The 23,860-nt window shown below is 52.2% G+C and overlaps 3 protein-coding genes across 3 annotated transcripts; 2 read left to right on the forward strand and 1 right to left on the reverse strand.

Moving 5' to 3' along the window:
• Positions 1-3,986: 3,986 nt before the first annotated feature.
• Positions 3,987-8,140, forward strand: ADO (2-aminoethanethiol dioxygenase). The gene has a single exon (XM_069864057.1). It carries the CDS (start codon positions 3,996-3,998, stop codon positions 4,638-4,640), a length of 645 nt encoding a protein of 214 aa, XP_069720158.1. The 5' UTR covers positions 3,987-3,995; the 3' UTR covers positions 4,641-8,140.
• LOC138724202 (uncharacterized) lies at positions 4,795-8,140 on the forward strand. The gene is made up of 2 exons (XM_069864054.1): positions 4,795-5,331; positions 5,399-8,140. The coding sequence occupies exons 1-2, from the start codon at positions 4,795-4,797 to the stop codon at positions 6,077-6,079; spliced, it is 1,218 nt and encodes a 405-aa protein (XP_069720155.1). The 3' UTR covers positions 6,080-8,140.
• A 1,978-nt stretch (positions 8,141-10,118) lies between these two features.
• On the reverse strand, positions 10,119-11,889 carry EGR2 (early growth response 2). Its single transcript, XM_069864055.1, is given in 3 exon segments — positions 10,119-11,095; positions 11,097-11,307; positions 11,448-11,889. Coding segments are annotated over 3 exon segments (1,332 nt in total). The 5' UTR covers positions 11,626-11,889; the 3' UTR covers positions 10,119-10,152.
• Positions 11,890-23,860: the final 11,971 nt, after the last annotated feature.

The following is a 23,860-nucleotide window of genomic DNA, read 5'->3' on the forward strand; positions in this document are numbered from 1 at the left end:
ATTAAGAGAATACAGGGTGTGTGTCAGTAAAGAAGTGGTAAAGGTGACTGGGAGCCTTAACGTTACACAGATCTGCTTGAAGTTTGGTGCATATATGAACCTAATCCCCTTCTGATCTCAGTGCAGTTATATCTAGCAATTTTTTGTGTATCTACTGATAAATAAATTCCCTGATGAATAATAGATGTTTCTATTACGTAAGCCATTACTGGAGAGCCAGCAAATATTGCAGACATGTTGCTGGTATTCTTTTAGTCTTGTTCTCATCTGAATCACATTTGGCCAGCGCTCGTATCTGTCTCCTTGATTGGTGGTAACTATTAAAAAACAAACCAAAACAACCTCTCTTGCAGAATGGATGTCAGGAACGGTGCAAAGAAAGCTGTTCTTTGACAGACCTTCTTACTTTTTGTTCTATGTAAACACACACCTGCAGCCGCTGGCAGTGCTATAAGAGGATGGTTTCTGTACTATTCAAGTTCCAACCTGACAGAATACTCTAGCATCGTGACATGACATTTAATTACTGCTAACAACTGACCTTCTAAGCAAGTGGCTGTCATTTTTGTCCATCGCTGTTATACCTGATGGCTACAAGCAATTCTAACTTCTCAAACCAAATTTAGAGGATCTGGGAAGCAACTCCTAGAAGAAAGTGCAAATGAGCAAGGGATATTTCACAAACTCGGGGGGAATTGTAATAGGTAACAGCAACAGAGAAGCGAGAGGCTGGAAAAGTGTCAATCCCACAGGAGAATCGGGTAGAAAGGTGAGTAGCCCAGCAGTAGCAGGGTTGTGGGCAGGAGAAAAATCACTGTAACACTTCTCAATGCATGCTTTTTCTATGCATGTGGGGAAAAAAACAAACACAGCAGGAGACCAAAACCATAAGCTGAACCTGACCTCGCTCACGCTGGTTGTATCATAAAACCACTAGGCTGAACTTTGGTCATTTCATCATGAACACACAGTAGCCTCAAAGCTCGGCCAAGCAACGACACCGTGGTTCTAATTTTCTTCATGTGCATTCAAGATGGTAAAGGCCAGCTAGGAATATGGCCTTTCAGAAGAAAAAACATGCTGATTTAATTGTCAGCTGGATGGACAGCTTGCTTTTGAGGTTTGGTTTTAGTCTGTTTTATTTTTTTAATGTTACTGTACTGAAAAATGTGGGTGTGATAAAGCATCTAACTGCAATGTTAACTGCCAAGGACATATTTCCGTCTGTATCTGTTAGAAATGGAAATCAATACAGTAGCTAAAAACATTGAGGATCATAATGTGATCAATTATGCAAAATACAAACCTTATCACCAACATAACGTGGCACTGGAAATGTTCACATAAAGATGCTCTTAAAATCTTAATAAATATCCTTCTACACAGAACGTGTGATTCATAGTTTACAGAGCGATAAGCACTAAAACCGTCAAGTAACTCACCAAATATCACCCAGCGAGTCAAGATCAGGCTGAGACTGGAACTCAGGACCCTCATTTTCCATGCTGGACTTTCTTACAACTGCACGTTACTCCAAGTGCACGATGTCCTACCAATACCAAGAATTCCTGTTTCCATAAAACAGCTTATTTTTGTGCTGCATAGAAAAACAACCAGCATGTTCTAAAGTGAGCATTCCAACAATCACTTGCAAGGATAAAATGTAATTGCTGAGGCAGGACACAGATAGCTTAAGCCAATATAGAGACATAATTCATCATCATCACCGACAACAACTGCCAAAAGTTCTAGTCCATGCCTTCATAATTTAACTGGCTGTCCCTGCAGAAGGGGATTGAACAGAAGAGAACACTGGACACGGAGCCTTCGAATCCAACACAGCAGCAGTGAGACTTTTGGTGTCCCCAGGTGTTCATCCCAACACAGAAAGGCTCACAGGCCATTGAAGACTTTTCCTCTCAACTCAAGACACCTGCCCCTCATCCTAAGCATCCTGCAAGGCCTCTTCCTGCCAGGTTTAAATGCACTCACCTGATCTTCACCCCACGCTCCCAACACTGGCACTGGGAATTAAACATGGGTGTGTGAATACGAAACAGCTGCAGATTGCAACACGTCGTAGGTTCAGGTGGAACTCAAAAGCAGCAGCTCAAATTCACATCCTCTATGAAAAGGAGGCAATAATGCCATGACCTAAATTTGCGTTCTGTGCACCAAGCTTATTTATAGAGGGAGAGAAATAGGTTTGGGAAGAGAGATTCAAGTCACCAGTCTTTGTTTACAGAATCAGTATTTCATCCTCTGCTGGGGCCATCACATGCCCACATCTATAATTCTGATTCACATACAGCAGGTCTGATTCATGTATAACATAGAATACTATAAGGCCACATATATCTTATATAATATCTTACCTGTATCTTATGTTTTAACGCACACCTTAAGACTGGAGTTGACCTTTAATGAAGAAAACACATGGGTTTACCTCAGTTTTAAATGAAATTATTTAACTTGGCTGAATCCCATTTGACTGAGTGTTATCATTCAGCTTTTTTTCCAGGATCCCAACCAGCTGGGCCCAGTCCTGCCACGGTACTTCAGTGCTGAACACTCATACGAATAACTGAGCTAAAAGTGGTACGAACACGTGTATTTCTTTTATGATCAGAGCCTAACTTTGTTTAACGATACGCAGCACTACCAGGTTAATTTATGACTTCAAACCCACTATATTTTCTAGGTATGACCTGCTATGTGGCCATGTATGAGAAAGAAGGCAACGGGATAGTTGCTAGAGATACATAAATGAAATAAAACATTGCACATCACGCCCTGATGGAATAAACACTGCACATAAGCCTAAAACCACCACACGCAGGCTCCACCAGGCTGGGGCAGGGCCAAGAGCTGATCCATCCTTTCTGTCACACGTGGATTCTCCGGGGACCGGCGTCTGGATCTCCACGTGCGCGTTGGATGTTCATCTGCGGTTAAAGATAATAAATTCAGATACAATCACACTCCAAAGCGATGATAAAGGGACACACCGAGGATGGCACGTGCCGTACAGCGGGGCCAGAAAATGAGTCGAAATCTGGTGAATCCGGCAAAATGGCTTGGTTGGAGCAAGCAATGAGGGATAAATAACAAACCATTCGGGCTGAGCCCCCGTTCACCACCTCCCCCTCCTCCTCCCCGCGACGTGTGGGAGTGGAACCCCCGTTCCCTGAGCCGTGAGGGTGCAGGCCCTGGCCTGGGACCCCCATCCCGGCAGGTAGGGCACCTGCAGACCCCAGTGCGGGATCCTCGGCTCAGGACCCCCGTTCCCCCGACGGTGCGGATGCAGAGCCCGGCTCGGGACCCCCGTCCCAGCGGGTAGGGCGGCTGTAAACCCCCGTTCCCCGAGCCGTGAGGGCGCAGACCCCCATCCCGGCGAGCAGGGCGAGCACAGGCCCCTGACGCGGCACCCCCGTTCCCCGGCCGCGCAGGCGGAGACCCCGCTCGGGGCTCCCCGTCTCGGGACCCCCCGTCCCGGCAGGCAGGGCGGGCGCAGACCCCGCTCGGCTCCCCCCTCTCGGGACCCCCGGGCCGGGGACCCTCATCCCAGCGAGCAGGGCGGCTCCAGCCCCCGGCTCGGGACCCCCATCCCGGCGGGCAGGGCACTCGCAGACCCCAGTGCAGGATCCTCGGCTCGGGACCCCCGTTCCCTGAGCCGTGTGGGTGCAGACCCCGGCTCGGGACCCCTGTCCCGGCGGGCAGGGCGAGCACAGGCCCCTGACGCGGCACCCCCGTTCCGCAGCCGCGCAGGCGGAGACCCCGCTCGGGGCTCCCCGTCCCGGCAGGCAGGGCGGGCGCAGACCCCGCTCGGCTCCCCCGTCTCGGGACCCCCAGGCTGGCGACCCTCATCCCAGCGAGCACGGCGGCTCCACCCCCCGGCTCGGGATCCCCGGCCCCCCCCTTCACTCCCCGGCGGCCCGGGGCGCGTGCGCGGCGGGCGGGGCGGCGGAAGCGCGGGGGGCGCAGCCCCGGACAACATGGCCTCCGCGATCCAGCGGGTGGCGTGGCAGGCGGGCGTCACCTTCCGCGGCCCCGCGGGCCCGGCCTTCGGTGAGAACCTGCACCGGCTGCAGCAGCTACTGGACAAGGTGCGCGCCGAGGACCTGCGGCTGGCGCCGCGGGGGCCGGCGGTGGCCGCCCCCGTGAGCTACATGCACATCTGCGAGACCGAGAGCTTCAGCATGGGCGTGTTCCTGCTGCGCGGCGGCGCCTGCATCCCGCTGCACGACCACCCGGGCATGAACGGGATGCTGAAGGTGCTGTACGGGACGCTGCGCATCGCCTGCATGGACGCGCTTCCCCCCGCCGCGGGGCCGCGGCGCCGGGCGCTGTTCCGCTCGCGGCAGCTCTACACGCCCGCCTCGCCGCCCTGCCTGCTGGCCCCCCACACCGACAACCTGCACCAGATCGACGCCGTGGACGGGCCCGCCGCCTTCCTCGACATCCTGGCGCCGCCCTACGACCCCCAGCGCGGCCGGGACTGCCACTACTACCGCCTGCTGGAGCCAACGGGCCCCGAGCCGCCCGCGCTGCCCCGCGAGGTGTGGCTGGACGAGACCCCGCAGGCCGCCGACTTCTGGTGCGGGGGGGAGCCCTACCCCGGGCCCCGCGTCCGCCTCTGAGCCCCGGGGCCGCCCCGCGGGCACACGGACACGGACCGGGACCGCCCCACGGACATACAGACATGGCACCGCTCCGCAGACACACGGACAGGGACTCGGGACTGCCCCGCGGACACACAGACACAGACACAGACCGGGACTGCCCCACGGACACATGGACATGGCACCGCTCCACAGACACACGGACAGGGACTCGGGACTGCCCCACGGACACATGGACACGGACCAGGACTGCCCCACGGACACACAGACATGGACCGGGACCGCCCCACGGACACACGGACATGGCACCGCTCCACAGACACACGGACACGGACCAGGACCACCACATGGACACAGACTGGAACCACCCCACGGACACACAGACACAGACTGGGACCCCGCCCCACAGACACAGACCGGGACTGCCCCATGGACACACGGACTTCGACCGGAACCGCCCTGCAGACACACGGACTTCGACCAGGACCGCCCTGCAGACACACAGACATGGACACGGGACCACCCTGTGAACACACAGACACGGACTGCCCCACAGACACATGGACACGGACCAGGACTGCCCCACAGACATGGACACAGGGACATGGGACTGACCCATGGGCATGGACACACAGACACAGGACTGCCCCACAGACACAGGCATATGGACACGGGAGTGCCTCGCAGACATGTGGACACGGACACAGGACTGCCCCATGGACATAGACACACGGACATGGGACTGCCCCACGGACATGGACGCACAGACATAGGACTGCCCCACAGACATATGGACACAGGAATGCCCCGCAGACACATGGACATGGACACGGGACTGCCCCACGGACATAGACACATGGACAGGGACCGCTCAGTGGACATACGGATGCGGACTGGGATTGCCCCACGGATGCAGACACACAGACATGGGACTGCTCAATGGATGCCACAGACACACAGATGCAGACCCGGCACTGCCCTACGGACACAGACCCATGGACCTGGACACGAGAAGGGACCGCCCCATGGACACAAACCCATGGACACAAACCCAGCCCCTGGACCGCCCCACTGACATGAGAAGAGACCGCCTCAAGGACACCGACAGGGAGCCAGCCCCAGTGCCACCCTACGGACACAGATCTGGACCCAGCCCCAGGCCTGTCCCACGGACATGGACCCAACCCTGGGGCCACCTCATGGACACCGACACCAACCCAGCCCTGGTCCCACCCCACAGACACAGTCCAAGCTCTGGGACCGCCCCACAGACACGGACCCCGACGCAGCCCCGCAGACGTGCGCCCAGCCCCACCTGCCCCACCAGCCCCACGGTTGCACTGTTCCTGCTGGCCGTGCCGGGGTGGTGGGTGCTGGCTGGGCCCCTCACGAGCACTGCGAGTCACAGACTCCCTCCTTCCACAGCTCCACTGGGCTTTAGGAGCTGGGGGCAGTGAAGCATCAGAGTGTGCGCGTTTCCTTTGGGTTGATGCGGAGCAGCAACCCTGTTAAACTTCTCGACTGAATGTCTGGGGGAAAATAATCCAGCATCCTGTGTAAATAGTTAGGGCCGGGCGGGCGGGTGGGGGTCAGGCTCCAGCAGAGAGCGTAAGCGCAATAAGAATTGTCACGGGGTGCCCCGACTCTCCCCAAAGCAGCTTGTGAGCCAGAGGAACGAGCTCACCCAACCTGGGCCGCGTGGGGGCTGGAGGTTTTGCTCCGTCTCAACAACAGCTGTACCCTGCTAGTGAAAGACCGACCCACAACAACTCCTGAGCCAGGACGTGCTCCTCCAGTAAATGCCATTGATCCCCAGGGCTGGAGTTAAGGGAATTCCCACTCTGGCCACTGTCAGGTTCACTATTATGTTCTAACAGTTCTTTAAAGCATTGCGTATAAAGTCTCGCTGAGAATTACAAAGTACGTCTATGCATATTTCCTTCAGCTAGGAGAAAGAGACAGCTGCTAATTCACCTCACTCAGAGCCTCTCCTGCAGCAGTGGCAGAGGACGGCAGAGACTGTGGGCATCGTAAGAGAAAAAACAACTATCCACTGCTGTGTCGTGGAAGCTACTCTAGAAACATAACGAATTTGCAAACGCTATATATACAGCGGCGTGCATACCCTAAGTACAGATAAGATTCGACCTGATATCTTCTCTTTACAGCGTGGTCTGTGTTTTTATACAGACAAGTGAACACTTTTCAAGCCTTGCGGCTTCCCTCTTTGTACTATTTATAAAGACTACTTTTTTCATAAGGCCTTTAAATAAAGGTAGCATAGAAGAGACACCGTGAATTTCACTTTGCTATGATGGAAACAGTCTGGAGATGCAGTGTGTCTGTGGAAGGGGATGCAATCTTTCTAACAAGAGAGAAACTTTTTCTACAGGTGAAATGCTCCGTCTGTACCACAGGGACTGGTCTTGTGCCTGTTCATCCTAACACAATCTTCATACCACATACCCAGGCTGGGGCAGCCTTGTCCCTCTTTGTCACAATGTGGGAATTTGAGTAAGAAAACACGACTTACCAGCCTCCTGAGTGACGTACCGACCTGCGCCAGAAATCATTCCACAACTGGCTTTAATTTTTCTTTGTGTATTTATAAAAGCAGGCTTGTTTTTCCTGTACAGTGGCTTTTATGTGTGAATTTTTAAATGATTCTGATATGGCTTTTTTTTGTTGGTTTTTTTTTTTCTTTTGGCCTGTAAAAGAACGCACGTAAAACACGGTGTTACACGTGCACAGATGAATTCTTTTGCAAGGAAAAATTGCTGGAAATTATCTCAAGCGATTTCCATTTATTCTTACAGCACTTTCAAGTGCCTGATATTTCTGCAGCTGGCTTACCTGTTTTTCCTGGAATTCCCCTGCAGCTTAGTGTTAGTTAATGTGCAACAATTCTGTATCGAACACAGTCATTAACTGTAACGCAGTGGTTCCCTGTGTTACAGCCTGTTCCTCACTCCCAATGAAGACTATCATCCTTTTTAAGAAGTCCACAAAGAAGATAGGCTGGCGCATGCAAAAACAGCTGTACTGGAAAAACAAACTGCAACAGAGCATTTTTTTTATCTCATCTGCTCCATCTCCCCTTAGGTCTTTCTGCTTGGTTTTTATTTCTTCTCATAAAACCTAGTTGAGATGTTTAATGGGACAGGACTTTAATGCATCTTTCCATGGGGCACCGCGTGGTCCCTTAAACTACAGAGAGCTGTTAACAATTGTGACAAAACCTTTTTCTTTTTTTTTTCTTTTAATAAAAAGGTGTTAGCATCATAGTATTAAAGCTGGAAAAATGGAAAAAACAGCAAAGAGATGCATTAAAGGAAAGCCTCTGCGTAACTTCTCGCTTACTCAGTCATTGAAACTTAACTTCATATGTTCTGGATATCTGTAAGCAGGAGGTTTAAGTCTGTAACGCCGTTCCTTCTCTCTGCACTCTGGTTATTGTGTTTTCACAACAGCAAAATTACTGTTATTGCTGAGTTATAGAATAAATACAGGATATGTCACTACTGACCACATTACTTTCCTTCACGATTACCACAGTCCTGAACCGGGTCTTGATACGGAGCGTGAGTTTCTTTTGCGGAACAGTCTGAAGGGCTCGACTGGCGATGCTTAACCCTGGCTTCTCATCCCAAATCTTCCCCCTGTGCCCTCAGACAATCCAGACACATGCATTATCACCACTTGTGGAGCCTCTGGGCCTGAATCTTCGCCCCGCGCCCTCAGACAATCCAGACACGTGCACTATCACCACTTTTGGAGCCGGCTGTTTAAGGCCAAGGCACGGGGGTTTATGACTTCTGATGCTATCACGCGCTGTAAGGTTTTCTTGTGGCTGTACGCGGTCATTGGCGGTTTCCTTAACCCGGTTAATTTACAGGTTCTGTGTTGTTTATCTTGTTTTGCCTTCGACTGGGGTTTTAACCTCGTGGCGTGGCCGCAGAGGGTAGTTCGGAGCCTCGGACCGCGCTCCTGAGCAGCCGAGATCCCAGTTCTCTTAAAATGCTCCAGCTTCGGCCACGCTGCGCTCTTCCAAGGCCTCGGCAGGACTTGCAGGAGCCCCGAACCCCGAGAGCTCTGTCTCCCCATCACCTCCCCGTCCCACAGCCCGACGACACCAGCCGGGGAGGCGACAGCAGCCGCGGGGTCGCGCATCCCTGACACCGCAGGACCTGGGCTCTCTTTGGGGACCGGAGCGCTCGGGGAGGTGACTGCAGGTGCCGAGGGTGGTGGCTCCGGGGCTTCTCCGTCTCCCGCAGCCCGGTCCGTGCCCGGTTTCAAGTGCCCTTCGCACCCATCGGCTCCCAACCGAGCGTCTTCCCCGAGCCAAGAGCCGGTGCCGGCCCCGCAGGGGACGGCGAGCGGGGTTCTCAGACGGAGCGGGCGGTGCCACCGGGACCCAGCAGCCCCGCACCGACGGCAGAGCCTGGCCGGGGCAGCATCTCACCAAGTAATAACAAAAAAAAAACCCAAAACCAGGTTTAAAACCCCGAGGCGAGGCGGCCGGGCTGAGCCGCGCGGGTGCGCGCCGCGTCCCCGAGCCCCGGGCGGCTCGTAACCGCGGAAAAAAATAGAGAGCGAGCCAAAAAAATAAACCCACCCCGCTCCCCGGTTGGTGTTAACCCGGCTCTCATCTCCGGGGAAAATCCCGCAACCCCGGGGATGGGCGGGAGGCACCCCCGGGCCGGGCATCCTAGGGAAATAAAGGTGTCAATTTAGCATAATTAAGAGATTTATTTGTCGTCTTTTATAAACGTTGTAAGCACCGACCCTACCGTCGAAAAGTTTGTATTTACAGAGCGGCCAGAAAGAAGCGCCCTCTCCTTCCAGCTCCCGTTAGTGGTTGTGAATTATCCGTGTTACCGGCTGCGGTAACGGGCGTGGGTTCCAGCCAGAGTATTTACATCCCGTCCCGAGTCCCACTACAAACGGAACACTTTAAAGTCACAAAAAAAATAAACCCAAAAAACCAAGAAACAAAACCAAAACAAACCCCCAAACCAGTGCGTACAAAAATATAGTCTCTAAAAACAAACAAAATAAAACAAAAAAGAGACAACCCCCCCCCGCAATATTAATAGGCAGAAATGTACAGCCAGACTAGAACCAGGGAGGGACGAGTCTCCGGTGTCGCGGCTCGGTAAGGCAGCCCGCATGCAGCCAGGGGACCGGGCTCTACACCACACAAGGCACCAAGGACACCTCACCACGACGGCTCCGCATGCATCCGTCCTCCCGCCGCTGCCCCTATGTACACGCCGCACCGGCTCCGCGGGGCTCCCGGGCGCGCTCCGAGGGGGCTCCAGGGCTGGCTTCGAGGGGGCCCCGGGCGCGCTCCGAGGGGACCCCAGGGCGCGTTCCACGGAGGCTCCAGGGCGCGTTCCACGGAGGCTCCAGGGCGCGCTCCGAGGGGACCCCAGCGCGGTCACGGCGTCCTGGTCCGGGCTCCGAGGGGGCTCCCCGGCGGTGCCTCCCGGGCGCGCTCCGCGCTGCCTCCGCGCCGGCCCCCGCACGGTCACGGCGTCCTGGTCCGGGCGCCGCAGGGGGCGAGGGCGGCGGCGCTCCCCGCGGGGGGCTGCGCGCAGCCCTTGCGCTCCTTCTGGCGCAGGTGGATCTTGGTGTGGCGCTTCCTCTCGTCGGAGCGGGCGAACTTCCTGCCGCAGAAGTCGCAGGCGAAGGGCTTCTCGCCGGTGTGGGTGCGGATGTGGGTGGTGAGGTGGTCGCTGCGGCTGAAGTTCCGCATGCAGATGCGGCACTGGAAGGGCTTGTGGCCCGTGTGGATGCGGATGTGCCGGGTGAGCTCGTCGGAGCGGGAGAAGCGGCGGTCGCAGCCCTCGGCGGGGCACGGGTAGGGCCGCTCGTGCACCGGCGTCTTGCTGGGCCGGTTCGGGTACTTGCGGGGCCGCAGGATGGGCCGCAGCGGCAGGTGGTGCGGCCCGAAGGCGCCGCCGGGCGCCCGGCTCCCCGCGCCCTCCGGCCCGGGGCCGCCGCCGCCGGTGCCCGCGGGGGGCGCCCCCATGGTGAAGTTGCGGATGGTGGAGAGCGGCGTGAGCGGCGGCGGGACGCGCAGGGAGTCGAGGGGGCAGGGGAAGGGCTTGCGGTCGGCGTGCGGCTCCCGCTGGCACTGGGGCGGCGGGAAGAAGCCGCCGTACTCGGGGATGACGGTGAAGAGCCCGGCGTCGGCCGCCGCCGCCTTCGGGGACGGGTAGGAGGGCGGCGGGGGGAACGGCAGCGCCGCGCCGCCCGCGGCGGGCAGGAAGGCGGAGGAGGGCTCCTGCGGGTACAGCTCCCCGCAGCCCGAGTACGGGGGCGGCGGCGAGTACAGGTGCTCCAGGTCGGCCGGCGGGCCCTGCGCCGCCGCGCAGCCCAGCGGCCCGGGCAGCGGGGTCGGGGAGGCGGCGGCGGGGGCCGAGGGGGCGGCCGGGGGCGCGGCGGAGGCGGCGGAGGAGGAGGGGGGGGGGCGCGCCGACCCCCGGCAGGATCCCCGCGCTGACGATGTTGATGATGCCCTCGGGGTAGCAGCCGGCGCCGGGGTACTGCGGGTCGATGGAGAATTTGCCCATGTAGGTGAAGGTCTGGTTGCGCGGGGCCGGCGCGCCGGGCGCGAAGCCGCCGCCGTAGGGCAGGTCCAGGCCCCGCTTGTCGCCCACGTCCACGTTGATCATGCCGTCTGCGGGGGACAAGCGGCGGGTCAGCGCCCCGCGCCGCCGCCCGCGGGGGCTCCCCGTGCCCCCCGCGGCTTTTCCCACCCCCCCAAAGCCGGGGGCGCCCCCCCTTCCGCCGCCCCCCGGGGCTCCCCTCGGCGCTTACCTCCCGCCACCGCTCCCATCTGGTCGAACGTCCCCGCCAGGTCGGCGTTGGGGAAGATCGCGACCGAAGCCGGCAACGCGGCGGAGATGTCATCGGCGGGGTAAACGCCCTCGGGGAGCTGGTGCACGAACCCGCCGAGGGTCACCGGGAGCTTGTCCGCCGCCTTGGCCGTCATCATCGGGCCGGCCGCGGGGGGAGCGGCGCTCCCGGCGAGGAGGAGGAGGAGGAGGAGTGGGCTTGGGGGGGAGTGGGGGGGGGCGGAGGGAGGGTTGGTGGGGTTGGGGTGGGGGTTGGAGGGGGGGGGGGGAAAGCGAGGAGGGGGCGCTGCCCCCCCCCCTGCCTCCCCTCTACGGGCGCGGGGGGCCGGCGGGCCGGCGGGGAGGCATGTGGGATGCCCCGGGGAGAGCCGCGCTCCCGCCGCAGCTCGCGCTGCGCGACAACCCCGCCGCTAAAACTATTTATGGGGGCCCCCTCAATGCCCGGGACGTCACTGCCCATATAAGGACTGAGGAACGGGGAGCGGCGGTCACGTGGGCTCCGGGGCCCCCCCCTCCCTCCCCAAGCCCCGCTCCCCACACCCCCCCAGCCCCGCCCCGCCCCCCCCCCCCCCCCCCGGCCCGGCGCCCCCCAGCCCCGGGGGGGGATTCCGGTGCCGGGGAGCCTTGGCCTAAAAAGGCGAGGATCCGGCCCCGCCCCGCCTGCCCTAAAAGGGCTCGTTCCGGTACCTTTGAAAGCGCTCGGAAAAAAAAAAAAAAAAAAAAAAGCGAGACGAGGTCCCCGGGGCCGCCCCGGAGGAAACAGCCGCGTTCACGGAATCCGGCTTCTCCTATATATATATATATGTGTGTAGATATATGTTTGGGGTTGGTTTGCGGGTTTTTTTTTTCTGATTTACGGGTGGAAAGAGCCGCCGAGCGGAGCGAGGGAGTCGCTGCTTTATTTGGAAGGGGCTGACCTACCCGTCGGGGCTCTTATTGCACTAGGGGGGGCAGACGGGGATGGGACGGGACGGGACGGGGGGGGGGGGGCGGCGGGGGGGACCCCCCGCCGCCCCCACCCCCCCCGTCCCGTCCCGTCCCCACCGCCCCCACCCCGCTCAGAGCATCCTCTCTTCCCCTGCATCCCATTCTCCCCATCCCTAATGAGGGTATCAACGCAAAAAATGCTTCCATTCCATCTCCTTCCCCTTCTAAAAGGCTAAAAATAATCTCCCTTGTGCCTCCCTTCCCAAGAGAAGACAATCTTTCCTATGCTGTTCCCCAGCTTGTAGCCCCTGCATCTCCTTGCACGATGAGGGTGTCGGATGTAATTATATTTTTTTGAAAGCTGCATCCCGTGCTATGCTTATGTCACTAATCTCAGGAAGATTTTCTCTCGGGAAGGTCCTGCTTGCATATGGGCAGCCCCAGTCTAGTGGGATGTTCCTGCCCGTGGCAGGGGGGTTGGAATTAAATGGTCTTTAAGGTCCCTTCCAACCCAAACTATTCGACGATTCTCTACAGTCTCTAGCGGGTAAGGCCCTTTTTCAGTGGTCTGCAGGGAAAAAAACCCATTGACAGCGCAGCCAGACCCATCAACAGACACAAGATGCTACAAAAGTGCGCTCCTGTTCCAAAGCAACAAGCCAGAGAGCACGTAGGAAGGCTAAAAACTCTCCCGTTTTAACTGCAGATCCCTATATTTACAGGTTTTGGTACATTACACCGTGTGCCACAGAATTGTGGTGTTCCTGGCTGCCTCTGTGTTGTTTTCATTTGCTTCTGCCTCTAGTCCCAGGCCCCTCTTTCTCCTCTAACACCTCACACTCCAGCTGAGAAAAGCTCTCTCAGTTGCTCTGGTTTATTTTGCTGCCTTTGGTGATGCTCCAGGTTCACTACTTGTCCGGTCGCGGCCGATCCCAAGCTAGACAGGAGCTTGAAACAGCAGAGTCTTTGGGGTCATTTGTCTTGCTTGCTAATGAACAGTAGGCATAAACCTAGATATTTTCCTTTATGAGTGATCGGGGAAGTGTGCACAGTAATTAGTAGATATATAATACTCGCTGGTTTCTTAACGTAGATTTTATTACCAGCCCTTTCTGCCGCTTCATGTACAGCCAATACAGTTTGACATATGAGATTTAGTTGAAAGAAAGCTTGTGTTCCATTTCAGTTGGATTCTAGATCTTTTCATTTAAAAAAAAAAAAAACCCATCTCAATTTAAAAGTTAAATTGTGACAGAGAGACAGAAAGAGAGAGAGATAGACAGGTTCTGGGAAATTTGACTGAGGAGTAGGAGCAATTGTATTGTACCTTTCCATTACAGCTGAGCTATAATTGGTCTAATCGCTACTATGAAAGAACAAAATATTGGAATCTGTTGTGCGTTGGGGCATGTTACTTTACACGAATTTGAAAAACAGGTGCCTCTAAGCCCAGTATCCTCCTTACTGCAAAACGTTGCGGGTGTATCGGATGCGGATTTTAGCATCTTCCTGCATTATTCGAAAATCCCACGTGCTCACTGATGACACTAAACATAAGGCTCACAGCAGAAAGAAGAACCAGGGTTTTACATCCCACCTTAACCTCCCCACATCTCAATTCCACTTTTGAACTAACTTGGCAGCTTGAATGTTCTTCCACTACAGAGAAAGTGAGAGATTGACGCCAATATAATTTAACCGACCTCCTGGCTAACTTTATGTAAGGAATACGACTATTAGTTGGCTTTGTTGGTTAATTTGAAAGCTTCCTCAGGACAATCAAGTCGCTCAAATTCTTTTAATGGGACCTTTGAATGGCAGCAGGATCTGGTGCAGGGCAAGCTGGAAAGTAGTTAATGCTTGGCCTTCAGGGAGGTGTTGACAGATGAAACTCAAATGTTTCTGGTCCCTTATCAGATATTCCCTGTTTGCTGGGAAATAGATGGGACTCCGAGGGTTAGACCGTCCAGCTCACACCGACGTCAGTGAGCCTTGCGTGCAAAAAATCCTACTGATTCCTGTGCTTCCTATAAACCTCGTGGTTTCATATGACGGTCACACTGCTGGTGTGAAGTGCCAAAGCCCCCCTCGCACCAGGAGAGGAGCTGTGCTTTGTATGTCTGACTGGCTCTAGCGTTGACTGAGGAGGGTTCAGAACTGAATGGCAGAACTCTTTTATTCCCAATTTCTTTGAAACCAGCCCCCTTTGGATTTGTTGTATTTGCTTTTTCAACAAGGTGCTGGCTGACGTTGCACTGGGTGTATTTTCCTGTAGTCACTCTCTGTCACAATTACCTGAGACAGGAGCTGTAGAAATAAGATTTTCCTTACCTGAGCTTGAGAGTGGCTGAGGAAGGAAAGGCATCTCCTCATCTGCGGAGCTCGCAGCATCGCTTAACCAGCTTAACATCACACACTTGAGTCATCTCTCCAGGGGGGGACTGTGCTTTTGTAGCAGAACTCAACCAACCTCTTGTGCTCCAGATGCCGTGCTAGCAGGCCTGCTTGGGAAACGCACCCTGCCGCTTCCACCATGCTCCCCGCTGCTTTCGGGGACCTCAAGGTGGCCCCAGCTCATCAGGTGAGGGCTTGGCTGCAAGCAAGGATTCATTCACGTCCAGGGAGGTGGTTGAGTCACCATCCCTGGAGGTGTTTAAGGCACCGGTGGACGAGGCGCTGAGGGGCATGGTTTAGCGTTTGATAGGAATGGTTGGACTTGATGATCTGGTGGGTCTCTTCCAACCTGGTGATTCTATGATTCTATGATTCCAGGATAGGAGCTGTGTGTCCCTGTCCTCTGACAACAGTAAGGGACGTCTGTGCGAAGTCTGGGCTAGATTGACGTTGAAGTTGGTGGGTTTTCTGAAAGTTTCACGTAAAATAAAAAGTTCACTCCAAAGCCAGGTTTCAGAGTTTTCCTAAATCTGCCACTTCTCACTGCAGCTAGAAAGATTTGTCCCGTCCTCGCAGGGAGAAATGCTGGTTTGCCAACAGCTCGTGTTGGCCAGGGGTGTCTGCGGGATTCCTGGGCTGCAGGGATGGCAAAAGCCACGTCCCTTACACCCACCGGCCGCTCTCCGAGGCCGGACACAGGCTCTCAGCCCATCGCCAGCAGGGAAAGCGGCTGTAAACACGACCCTACAGCAAACAGCTGCTGGCGTGCTGGGGAAGGGGCTGGTTCGAGAGCAGAGGAGGAGGCATCCCGGGCTGCCCTTAATTACAGCACCTTGAAACCGCGCTGGGGTTTTGCAGCCCAGGCTGCTTGTTGTCTTAGGACCGATGCCTATAAATTTGAAACGAGCAAATGACTTCATCGTGAGGATTTGGCCTTAGCAGCATCCTGAAGGGCTATTTAAACGTCAATAACGTTTTCTAACTCGGGCTGGAGGAATTCAACAAACCCGTTTGTAACCAGCGAGTCCCGACTTGGAGTTTGCGGGGCTGCAAACGAGCCTGTGTGACGGAGAAAACTTCCAGTCGGGTAAAATCAACACCAACCGCGTTCTCCCAAAACTTCATTCCCGTTATTAAAGGCGCTGGACGTTCCCTGGGTGTTCCCGTCCCCGGTTTCGAGCGTTCGATCGGCAGCGCGGGCTCCAGTGCCCCCTCCTGGGGAAGAGCCCAGGGCTGAGCGAGGCTGGGGTGGAACAGGAGCCGCAGCCCTGCGGCTTCACCCCCCGTCGTGCCCCCCGAGGGACGCCGAGGCGTCTGGAGGCAGCGATGCCGCTGGCCCCGCAGCCCCCGAGGTGAAGAGCAGGGAGCGAGCTGGGAGCATCCCTGGCAAAAAGCTAAAACATCAGCTCAGCGCGACGCTCGCCGGGGGAGCAAAACCCATAAAAGGTTTCTTCTTATAGCAGGGAAAATAACTTGGAGACACATATTGTTCCTATGACAAGACTCTCAAAATAATGAAGACTTTGTTTCTGAATAGTGATGAACTGACGGCTCGGCTCTGTTTTCCAGCTGTTTTTCCTGAAACTAGTTTCACTTACCCTTTATTTCCTGCTCTGATGCATCTCAATGGATATAGAATCATGGAATCACCAGGTTGGAAGGGACCCACCGGATTATCGAGTCCAACCATTCCTATCAAACACTAAACCACGTCCCTCAGCACCTCGTCCACTTGTCCCTTAAACCCCTCCAGGGAAGGTGAATCAACCACCTCCCTGGGCAGCCTGTTCCAGTGCCCAATGACTTTTTCCATGAAATATTTTTTCCTAATGTCCAGCCTAAACCTCCCCTGGTGGAGCATGAGGCCATTCCCTCTCGTCCTGTCCCGTGTCACTTGGGAGAAGAGCCCAGCTCCCTCCTCTCCACAACCTCCTTTCAGGTAGTTGTAGATGGCAATGAGGTCTCTCCTCAGCCTCCTCTTCTCCAGGCTAAACACCTCCAGAGAGAGGCAGATTTAGACTAGACGTAAGGAAGAATTTCTTCACCATGCAGGTGGTGAGGCTCTGGCCCAGGTTGCCCAGAGAAGCTGTGGCTGCCCCATCCCTGGAGGTGCTCAAGGCCAGGTTGGATGGGGCCTGGAGGAACCTGATCCAGTGGGAGGTGTCCCTGCCCATGGCAGGCGGTTGGAACTGGATGATCTTTAAGGTCCCTTCCAACCCAAACTATTCTAGGAACTCCTGTACTTTATGTAAACTCCACCTTGTCCCGGGGCTGCACTGAGCCTTTGGTCCAGAGGGAGTCTGATAAAGCACATCCCTTAACAATACAAGAGGCCTTCTTCCTCAAAGGACTGAAATAAAAGAAATGAAGCAAGTGTCACACCTCCAGTTCTTCTGTTGGTCCCATTACTTAGTGCTTGAGTAACAAGAAACTCGTCAGAAGGCTTTCGGACATACTCAGTTTATAAGAACAGCATGTTCAGAACTGGATGTGGCTTTTTATCCTCACCTGAGAAACAAGGTGCCTCTTTTCAACAAATCAGGAGTAAAAGCAGAACTCTCGCACCATTTTCCAAGCGTTCTTCTGAGAAGAGACGCAGAAGGGTTCTGTGGAGTGTTTCTCAGAAGCTTCCCACCCCTGCAGGGAAGCTGGAGCCACTCACAAGATTTCTAGATTGCCCGGGTCTCGTTTGCGTTCACCCCTGTCTGTGCGCCACTTCTCAGACCTGTTTCCATTTATGTCTCATTTCTCCATGCTTTGGTCTTAAAACCAGTCTGCCCTGAGCCTTGAAACCCTCAGCTCCTTGCTCTGGGTAAGTCAGTCTGAGTGTGGTTCTGGCTTTTCCATAGTTTTTATCACCATTTATTTATTTTCTTTTCCCAAGGGCATGTCTACATGCTCCAGGCTCACCAGGAGACCATCCTGACTGTGAACTCCTGAGGAGAAGGGTGTTAGGTTTGTTTTCAGCAAAGTTACCTAATGGATGGCTCTCTGTCAGAAACTGCCAACAAACTTTATTGGAGCAGAGCATGGTTTGTTTTTTTTTTTTTTTTAAATCCCACAAGAGATTAAAATAAGCAACATGTTTTGCTTTAAAATTTCTAGGGCCTGATCTTCAAGTGGTGTAAATTAGCATAAGTTTTCTGATGCTCCAACCCCTGCAGTATGAGTGAAAGTCAAAATTGGACACGATTTTATTTAAGGTTTGGCTAGTTTTCAAGGCTAAAATTCAAACGGCTCCTGAGGGTGGGCATGGTCCTTTTCATTCTATATTTGCATTCTGTGTTTGGGCTGCTTCCACCTGTTTTGTAGGAGTTTGTTTCTATCTTTAGTAAACTGCGGTGTATTGTCCTTATTCTTTCACCTCTCCTCTCATTCACATCTCTCTCCTTACTCTCTGTTGTCCACCCTTCTCATCTCTCTTTTCTCTCTTCCCTCTCCTGCCTTTCCTCTTCCTTGGTAGTTCCTTTTCCTTCCCCCTTATCTCAGCAATCGCTGCCAGCAGCTATATTTGGAATGGAGTGGGAACAAGCTATTCTTGTGACTTTACTTTGAAATAACTGAGAGGAGCAGATGATTTTCTCTGAACAAACAGAGGATACATCGAGGAGAAAGCAGGCTCGTAAAGTCAAAATTGCATTGCTGGGGAATACCTGCCCAACAGGTTCATCTTTCCCAACTCTCAGGATAACTTACCCAGCTACTGGTTCCCATTTGCTCTATTTTAGCTTTAAATACTCATTTTGTGCAGTATTCCTCTCTCCGGGTTAGTGTCCAAGGTCCTAACAGGGCTCATCATCACAATGTCTGGGCACTCACACATCAAGGAGAATGACTGACACCTAAAATCTCATATGCCAGAATTAGCTGAAACAGTTTATATACTTGTTTAACGCTAGAACTCAATGCCATTCTGTCTTCTGGTGCTGTCACAGGATACTGTTATCGAGTCCCACTTGTATAGGCTAGCACAGAAATATGCTGGGAGGAACAATTTCCAATCAAGCAATGCAATTTCTCCGTGTCCGCTCACATTAACTCCTCACCACCACCTGTTCCTTGTCACCCCGTCATGTAAACCGCTGATAGCAAGACATGAACAAGGCCGGCAAGAACTAGAGCTACACAAACAGGACAGCGCAGAACGTATTTCTCTCCCTCCTCCATCTTTCTGTGTTAGAATCATAGAATCACCAGGTTGGAAAAGACCCATCGGATCATCTAGTCCAACCATTCCTATCAAACACTAAACTGTGCCCCTCAGCGCCTCGTCCACCCGTCCCTTACACAATTAACTTCCATGCTGGCAAAGCAAACAAGAAATGAGGACAAACAAGAAGTGCAGCATCATGGCTTAGCATTTTGTGCCTGTGCTAGAAGACCCAAGACTCTTTGTCTGCTCCCATGTGAAGCTGGTTCTATTAAAATGCTGCTGCTGTACATGTGTTTGTGCATGAAATTGCTTTGTTAGGAAAAGATACATGAAATAACACACAGAAAGATGCAAGAGCAAGATTTTTCCTTGTAGGTTAAATATTCAAAGGAGGGATGGCTGCTAGATATTAGACGAGAAGCTAGAAGGAAGCGATTCTTCCACGCATCGATGACTCCTAGGATTTTATAAACCAGCTAACACGAACGGTCATGCTGACGTGGGGCTTCCACAGTTGACTCTGCAATAACTGAATGCATCCAGTTTGCCAACAAATACCTGTCAATACTGATGTCCTAGAAGGGCAAGGCTGACAGAGCTGCGATGTTTTTCTCTCAGACCATCTAAAAGAAAGAGATACGTTTTCATGCAAACAGACTCTTCTAAGCCTCGCACACGACTACTGCTCTGCCCCCACACCTCTTGAATGCACCATATCAAACAGAGGCTAAGCAGAGTGAAAAGGGAACGATCCAGGCTAAGGAGTGACGTCTACTTTCAGCACTGCCACCAAACCTCAACAGAGACTGCCAAGTATCTCATCAGGCTTTTCTTCCTTAAAACCGAGCACAGGGGAATTTGGTCTATGCTGCAGACCGAACGGTATAATAACATTTCATATTGAATTAAATACAAGTGCAGTCGCTGAGCATATTTCATCAGTATCAGGTGAGTTTGTGCAATTTTGTTCTGCCATAAAAAGTGGATATATGTTATTTATGTGGTCCCAGCCTCAGGTCAGCAGACAAATGAACTACGTGTTTGGAGAACACTGCTAAACCCGTGGTGAACTTGGAGAGGACTTAGCCCTCCCCTGTTACCTATGATTCCCTGTCCCATCCTCACCATGCTGGCAACTTGCAGCTTTCCTCTCAGGCTCCTCGGCTCCACATGCTCTGAACTGCTGAATAACACAATCGCAAAGAGCGTCTGAAAAATAATATTTAGGTTTAAGGCTGCCAGGGCCCTACAGGGCACAGACCTGGGCCAGTCCGCTGCTGGGGGAGCGAGCCCACGGCTGTATGGCCACAAATAACTCTGCACTCACTGTCCCAGGGATCAGAAACTGCTTCCTGGGCTCTCAGGAGTACCTTTGCTTTTTATTATTGAGCAGATGCAGACGTGACTAAGGCTTGGCTGCATCTAAGCCATAACTAAAACGCACTGAGGTTCACCGAGTAGGCTTTCCCCAACCTCCCGGTCTGGGCTAGCCGAGGAGATTAACACTTTCTCAGCCTTTCTACCACTATGCAGAACGGAGGAAATATTTATACCCAGACTTAGACTCCTTGCTCACAGTGTGTAACGCGCTGGATTCAGCCCTCTTTTTTTGCCTGAATGCAGCTGAGCCCCTTTCTTCCACCGTGTAGGATGATGCCCCAAACCGTGTTTCAGAGTCACTTTGGGACCTGCCTCTCTTTTTGATGCACACTTGGAGCCATCTGGACTGGCTCTGTGGGGGGGTCAGGATACCTGCCTGAAGAAGAGCTGAGATCCAGTAGAGAGATGCAGCTGGTGTCCTGATTTCCACACTCTAGGTTCAAGCCGGTTGCAAGGAGGCGACAAGCTGTGCATCTGGAGGAGGTTTAATGAGCAAACTTTATGTGCTGAGTTACAAGCATCAATTTGCAGCTACAACCACAACCTGCAAGTACTTTCGCGGCATCCAAGGAGCAACAATTGCTGATGCCGTTACCCACAAAGAACATGGGAAGAAAAGGTGTGAAGAAAACAGCATCAAAAAAAAGATTTTTTTCACTGTTATCCATAAGAAGTATTAACGAACAGCAAGTGTTGACCCTGTGATGTGCAATGGACCTTCCTGAGAGCTAGGCTGAATAATCATCATACCATAAACCCCGTCCTGTGATTCAGGACAGCACTTGTGCTGGAGCACACGAAAAACATCAGGTCTGTAGCGTGTCTGGAGAGGCTGACCAGGGCTAACATGGACCTCGCAAGCTTTCTGATAAGCACACTTATTGTAACATGATGTAAAGTGTCTAAAAACACACACCGTGTCAGAGAAGGAATGAAATCACAGAATCACAGAATAACCAGGTTGGAAGAGACCCACCGGATCATCGAGTCCAACCGTTCCTATCAAACACTAAACCATATCCCTCTCTCCCCTCCAGCTTCATTACAAGCTAAGGAAAAATAATGTATGGAGAATAATACTTCACCATCTAAAGAGTTTTTCTGGTTTCTAAATCTAGTGAAGAGTCATTGTATATTTTGACAGAAAAATGAATCAAAATAATAAAGTGAATACAAAATTATATTGCTGTCAATAATTTAATTTACACAAAATAGCACTGTGACATGGTAATTGTTATATATGATGCAGCATTCAGTATAATATTTGGAGAATGCATTATAGAAAGTCAACATTTAACTACTAAAATCATCTTACATAATCAAAGCTGTCAGAGAATCTTTACAGTTTTATATTAATTTGAATGTAATTTACTATAGAGGTGTCATTCCTAGAGGTGCTTACAATAGTTAATGATCTCTGCATTTCCATTATAAAATCCTATTTTCAAAGGTTTATAACTTGGTCTTAAGAACTTCTAGCCCTCCAGCACAGTTTCCTTTTCCTTTCAAAAAAAAAAATGTGTTAGGCATTTTAAACTTTTCTTTCAGAGAAGGAAGTGTGGTTACTTTCAAAATTCATTTTGAGGATTTGCTAATTTGCTGCTTGCTACCCAGGGATCTCAGAAAAAGAAAGGTTCTTCACAGTAGAAGGCATTACAGTTACGTTCTTTTTCCATTCCTATTTTACCCCTCAGACCATTTCTCTTGCTGAAGTGTCTAAGCACCTTCCAGGATTGCATCCAAGCCTTCTCTGCATCATTCCTTTTCTCCTTTCTATGTTGCTGTCATTAAGCTTTCTTCCAGGTCCTTCTCCTCATCTTAGAATTTGACTTCTGGTTCTGTTCTATGCTTCTTACTGATGTCCATGCTTACCTTGGCAACTGCAACTTCCACCACATCCATCATTTTATGTGCTCATTAGAAATCCAACAATTAGTTTTGCTTTATCAAGTGCATTTCTCTCCCTGATCTAACAGGCTTGATTCTTACCAGACATTATCCATCACCCACTTAAACCTATCAAAAATCTAAATCATCGCTCGCTTGTAAACATACAGATTTACACAGAAGTAGTTTTGTCACCTGTCCAGGATCTCTTAGTTTTCCATGTGAGGAGAAGAGCTTCTTAAAGTACTTGTGATGCTCTGTTCTAGCAAGTCTGTCTTTATACGGCCACTTTTGTCCAGAGCCAACACTAAGGCAAAATAATTCCTTCCATTTTTCCATCACTGCCATTTTCCTTGTTTGGAAAAAAAGAAAAAAAAAGAATTTATTACTTTCTAATAATTCAATGATGTCACAAAAAAAGATGGGAATCTCCTTTCCTTTATGCATACTGAAAACAGAACTGTAGTTTCAGACAAAAAAAAAAAATCTGTTGCTTTCATATCACATTACCAGAGCTGGAAAGAAAAACTATTTCACAGGCACGATGTTTTGATGGTGGACTTGATTCAAGAAAAATGTGGTCATATTTAGACTGGATACAACTGGTGATTGACTTGGCGAGATGGCTTAACTCTGTAACTGGGGCAGATAACAATGAGAAAGACAACACTGTATTGTCTTTCTGGTTTTAGTGGTACGAAGGAACTCTAGAAATCACTTTATTTTTTCCCAGTGGATATTCAGCTGGACACAACCAGGATGAGCGTCTGGACAAATTATATTCTGTAGAGTAATTTAACTTAAGACCTTTATTCTGGTATCACTAAAATAATGGTTATAGCAAGAACTATGGGCTGGAAGTTTCCAGATTTGATTGAATCATTCTTTGTGCTGAGAAAACAGAATTAGAAGATGAAACTTAAAAGTTGTCCGAGAAGTCAGGGGTTGTGTGGATCTCCTGACCCACAGAATGAATGGGACCTGAAAGGCACAGGAAAATGCAAGAATCATCTTCCAGACAGGATGATGATTCTTGCATTTTCACTGTCCCTCACAGAAAAACCTACCAGACTGGTCTATCTCCATTCAATATTTTTTACTCCTTGAATCTCAATGAAGAGGTTTTTCCTCTGATGTAGGTAGTGCTGCCCGCTCTCCCGAGGTTGACGCCCACTTCATTCAAGTATTCCTAGTGCAGCAGGGATGTTAGTGGCTACTGGCTTGCAGCCAACATCCCACACATTTCCTCCGCAGCAAAAATGCCTTAATTCTGACCCACTGCCTTTCAAGCAGACAGTGAAAAAATCAGTCACAAAGAGCTTTGCTTTTATCTGTATTTCTCCTTCAGAAAGATCTGAAAAAAAATCGGACATTGTCCTTTCCTTTTCTTTTTCAAGGTCCACAGTTAGCAGGGGTGAATTTTGGTGTCACTGTTAGAGCCTGAGCCCAAAAGAAGCTTGAAGGTATTCAGAGAGTGGCTCTCATAGATTTGGGTAAAGGGAGTTTGCAAGCGGGGTAACCGCGAAGGGGCCACGTCACCTGCCATTGAGCCAGTGGATGCGTTCAGCACCTCTCCTCACTTCTGCACATAATTCCTTCTGAATCAGTTCATCATTACCTGCCACCGGAGCTTG

This window comes from Phaenicophaeus curvirostris, chromosome 9 (assembly GCF_032191515.1).
Source record: "Phaenicophaeus curvirostris isolate KB17595 chromosome 9, BPBGC_Pcur_1.0, whole genome shotgun sequence".
Classification (NCBI taxonomy): Eukaryota; Metazoa; Chordata; class Aves; order Cuculiformes; family Cuculidae; genus Phaenicophaeus; species Phaenicophaeus curvirostris.